A 5,208-nucleotide genomic window follows, 5' to 3' on the forward strand; every position below is an offset into this window, starting at 1 on the left:
ATCCAAGATGGACACCACTCCCGCCATCTTTGAAAATATAGTTTGAACTTATTCTCAAGTTCTACCAGTGCGATTTTGCTGGAACTTGTCTGAATAATTTTAAGGATACTGACATTGTCCCAACAAAGTGTTGGTATTTGTCGGGTTGACCTGAAAACCAAGATGGCCACCAAAGCCGCCATCGTCAAAACACATTTTGAAGTTCTACCCATGCAGTTTGACTGAAACTTGCATTAAGTGATCCTTACATGGTCATGACCAAGTGTTTTTATTTTTTAACCATGACACCATATCTTATTAATTTCCTATACAGCTATTGACAAGGTAGTCAGATGACTGTTAAGGCCCTTGAGCCTCTTGTTTTGTTTTAGTTTTTGATGATAGGCTATTTTGTATGCTAGGTTATCAAATAAGGCAAAATTCCCAGCTGACCTTTGAACAATACCGAAACTGAGACCAATATACCTGATGTTCAATATTATTATTATAACATGTAATACCTAGATATATATCGACATACTTGGTTTAATTTTACTTGCATGTAGATGTTTACAGACAACAAGGGCAGTTTCGCCGTAATATTCTGCAACTATTCAAAACTTATTTTATCGGAAAGAATAAGCCATGTCACCTAACAATCTCTAATCTAAAAATGTTCTTCTTAATTTTTTCAGCTTCGTGATACAGGAAGGCTGCACAGCTTTATAAAATGGCCAGCAGATACCCATCTCAAACTGAGACCACCAATTTTGCCCGTCTGTCTCGACTTGTGCTGGATGTCTGTAGCGATATCCTGCGAGATGTTCTGGACACCCACATTCCTCAGCCCGGACTCCATGCCATTCTCAAAAGCCAAAAACATCATCTTAGACAAAACCTTGTAAGTCATCAACTGTCGATTCTGTATCCACCTGGTAATGTGTTTTCTGGTACCCTTAAGGACCTGGACTTTAGCCTCCTTTACAGCCTTGTCCGTAACATCAAGGGTATCAAGATTTCACCTCATACAAAGGGATGGGGTAAGGAACCAGACGCTGCAGACCGGTCACTGGCGGCCAATATTGACAGGTTGAGGATCCAAAGGAATGAGGCTTCACACCTAGAAAAAGCATCTCTGTCCGATACAGAGTTCAATAGTAGATGGGAAATCATCCGTAAGTGTATCTTTGAAATAGAACAAGACGCGCTGACGGGAGATACATACGTCAGAGAAGTAGACAACCTGTTGAATGTGACTATGGACCCAGACACAGAGAAGGAGTATATAGAGAGACTGAAAAAACAGCGTGATGAATTTGAGGCTGTTGTTGAGGGCCTGACAGGTAAGTTTTGTACTGTAAGATAACATACTATAGAAAAGCGTGAAAGTAGGTAACGATCAATTATACGGTCAGCGCTTACTGATATATATTGACTTATATATATTAATGAAGCTTGGAATGAGTAGAGAGATTTATTTCATTAATTATAGGGAGATTAATCTATATATGTTCTCGTTTTGGTCTGCTGACCTAACTATTGCAGTTTTAAAGACTGATCCCAAGGTGCCATTGATTAGTGTAAAGGTATAATAGAGACAAAAAAGCAGGCAAAAGTTATTACAACTAATTTCTTCTGATATTCAACAAGGCAAACACAAGAGACAATTGTCCAAAACAGTATTGTTTGACATTTAATAAAAACAACATTTTTCATAACTTCCAAATATTTGACAACTGATTTTATGTATTGATACAGGTGTTAGATGGTTTTTTTTTTGTTACATTTTCAGCATATAGCTCGCTACAAAACTGTACAATTTTCATTTACATCACCATTCAGATTTCTTTATAAGTCATTATAAGTCATGAGTAAAAGCATTTCCTATTCACATACATATTACAGTAAAACAACCATTGGCCTACCATAATTCGAACTGTTGGTGAGGTTTACAGTGCAGTCATCTTGGATTTTGATAGCTTAAGATTATTACCAATATTTTCTCAGGAAACACTGAAGGGATCTGTCTCAAATATCATTAATAGTGGCTCCCCTTGGGTCGCCAGACTGATAGCTTAGCTTAGATGTGTTACCTTATATATATTTCTCAGAAAGTTAATATTAAAGAAATATTTATGCCATCAAGTTTATTACCTATATTTAAAAGCTCACCTGGTTCCAAGGACCAAGTGAGCTTATGCGATACCATGGCGTCCGTCGTCCGTCCGTCAACAATCAAAATTCTTCTTCATAACCACAGGTCGGAATTTTAATAAAAAAATAATTTAGCATCATACTTATGGGGCAGTGATACAAAATTTTACAAATGGTCGGGCAGACGACAGACGAAGGACGCCATGATATCGCATAGCTCACCTTTCCTTGGACCAAGTTAGCTAATGCATTACCATAGCGTCCTTCATCCCTCGTCTGTCCCTCCGTCAACAATCTAATTCTTCTTCATCACCACAGGTCTCAATTTATGGTTTAGTGATACAAAATTATACAAGTGGTGGGCCTGATCTTCTGGGGGCTTGAAGGGCGGGCCAAGAAGGTTGAATTTTGATAGTTTCATATAAACGGTTCCATTTCCTAAACTAAATAATAAATAGCACTTCTATTGCATTGGTAGCATTCCCGGACACCTGAGGAGCAGGACAAAAGTGGTCAGTTTGGCTATATCTATAGACAATTATTTAAAACCATAAAGAAAACTTTATTATGTCTCTTTTTAATTTGGTCCATGTAGAGGCACAGAAATCTATGTCAGTCAGGCAGGATACCATGGAAACTGAACAGAAATCTATGTCAGCCATGCAGGATACCATGGAAGCCGAACAGAAATCTATGTCAGCCAGGCAGGATACTATGGAAACCGAACAGAAATCTGTGAAAGCCAGACTGGATACTGTGGAAAGTCAGCAGAAAACAATGTCAGAAGGGGTAAAAGCCAGAACTCAAATTACATGATTGTAAAATTGAACGTTAAAAGTTTGATAAAAAGTCAATATACAGTTATTAAACTGTATAGCTGTCTGATGTGTATTAAGATTGTACATTAAGGATGTACTCCTCTGAGAAGTCAAAATTTTCTTGTATTAAACTTTTTTTCTCATATAGATTTTTGGAAATAGGAGTTCATGTTATATAAACGAAAATGGAAGAAAAAACATATGTCCGTGTGCTCGTTTTTGAGATATTGTGTCACTCAAAGATACCTAGTTGACAAAATATTGGATTTTATGGGAATTTTGCGGTTTTGACCATATACACATGAGATTAAAGTCATAATTTCCTATCGAGGTGTTTTGATATGTATGGATGTTTGTAGAATTTATTTCCAGTAGTCTTCTTTAAAAACATACCAGTTTTGATTAATAAGACTAATATTTTTTCTCAGAATAACAACATATGCTACCCTACCCCTTAATTTTGAGCTAAAAAATGCACCATTTTCAGCCATTTTTGCCAAATTTAACCCTTTATAGAAAAAGTTCTGGTATTAAACTTTTGTTCATATTTTGCATATCAACAGGGAAAGGGTTGTTCTTTCTAAATCAGGCAGAAAAATAAGGGGTCCTTGTGCTTACTTTTTTGCCCCATTTGAATATTTGTTATTTTTCAGTATTTTGGAGTAAAAAAAAAAGTGCCCCAAATTACCATTAAATGTCAAAATAAAGTGACAAAAGTGTATCATTTCACACATTAATGCTCAACCCAGTAACGATTTACAGCAAAAATTAGTTTGATACAGCTAAAAATACTGGCGCAGTGATGATTTACGTAAAAACAATTTCAGTAAAAAATGGTAAAACTGTGGCGCTATTCAAAGCGAAAAAAGACACAATTTCAAAATGGCCACCAAATGGACCATTTCTTAAAGTCCCCGTATAAAAAAATCTACTAAAAATAGAAATGTAATTTTTTGACAGAATTTGCAACTGGCAACTTGCTAAAGATATTGATAGATTTTATCTTAAAATCTCATAACTTCTTTGATCTATGTCGAAACGAGACTTCAACGGGACTGAAACCTCAGAAGAATACAACCTTAATATAACTTTAAAGACATTGGTTCCAAGTAAAGCTTAAACTACTGAGGCCCGATGACAAATATACTTCATCTTAAAAAATTCTATTTTATCACTTAAGATGAATCCGGCTTCCGAAAACAACATAAGCTGCTGAAGGAATTTATTAAGACAAATAAGAATTCTTGTTAGAAGGGCAAAGGTTTATTCAATATACATGAAATGGTGCATGGCCTCTGCTGGCTGTCTTCTGTCCGGCCACCTCCATCCATCAACAATTTTTACAAATTTTTCCCCACCGCCTGGGGGGGAGGGGGTGGCCAAGGGGTCAATGTGGCTGTTTGGCTGTTATGATTTTGAACCAGTTGGATGACAAGGTGGCCGACAGGCAGTCATAATTAGATTTATAGTTGAATTTTGTTTTTCTCTCAGAAAGTAGTCAATTGATGTCAAGTAGTAAATATTTCTCAACTATCAAGCATACACTGTCCCTAGAACCATTATTGTGCATTTTTGCATTTAAAGAATGATTAGATTAAACAGCATGGCTCACAGGCAGTCGTCTTGAGGATTTGGATAGGTAAAGTGTTACAACATTTTCAAAGATAGTACAAAGATAGAAATGCAGCTGTCTCTTTCATTCCCTTAACCCTAGATATTTACATTTAAGGACTGGCTAGGCAATAATACTACCGACAGGCAGCCAACATGGATATTGTAATTTAAATGTAAGTTGAAGTTGTTACGGTGGCTTTTACTCATTACATACAGAAAGGATTTGTCTCAAATTTCATATGTAGTCTTTCTTTGGATTCATTGTAGGATTATATAATATACCAACAATGTTGAAAGTCAACCATTTTGAAATTTGACATTTGAGGTTTGTAACTGTTTGTACTGAATCATCATGTACTGAAGTGGTATATCCTTAAAATACAACTTTGTAGGGCCTTCTTGATCCTTCATATTCAAAACAAATCCCAACCACAAAATGGCTGACGGTAACAATGGAAGTGTGTGTTTGTATTCCTATGCAGAAGTGATGTGGAGTCTTTTCACTTTATATCAACTACATGTATTCATTATTTTTTTAATAAAGGGGATAGAAGGGAAAATCATAATCATAGTTCCTTCTTTACAATTGAATGAGACAGAATGTTTGTGCAACTATAATATATTAAAATAATTTTTTTTTTAT

The 5,208-nt window shown here is 35.8% G+C and overlaps 1 protein-coding gene across 2 annotated transcripts; it reads left to right on the top strand.

Moving 5' to 3' along the window:
* Positions 1-645: 645 nt before the first annotated feature.
* On the top strand, positions 646-3,003 carry LOC138306797 (uncharacterized). 2 transcript variants are annotated; one of them, XM_069247285.1, is made up of 2 exons: positions 646-1,322; positions 2,729-3,003. In XM_069247285.1, the coding sequence occupies exons 1-2, from the start codon at positions 710-712 to the stop codon at positions 2,947-2,949; spliced, it is 834 nt and encodes a 277-aa protein (XP_069103386.1). In that variant the 5' UTR covers positions 646-709; the 3' UTR covers positions 2,950-3,003. The 2 variants fall into 2 exon arrangements, with proteins under 2 accessions (XP_069103386.1, XP_069103388.1); XM_069247287.1 differs by having other exon boundaries at positions 2,813-3,001.
* Positions 3,004-5,208: the final 2,205 nt, after the last annotated feature.

Source organism: Argopecten irradians, chromosome 13 (genome assembly GCF_041381155.1).
Source record: "Argopecten irradians isolate NY chromosome 13, Ai_NY, whole genome shotgun sequence".
Taxonomy (NCBI): Eukaryota; Metazoa; Mollusca; class Bivalvia; order Pectinida; family Pectinidae; genus Argopecten; species Argopecten irradians.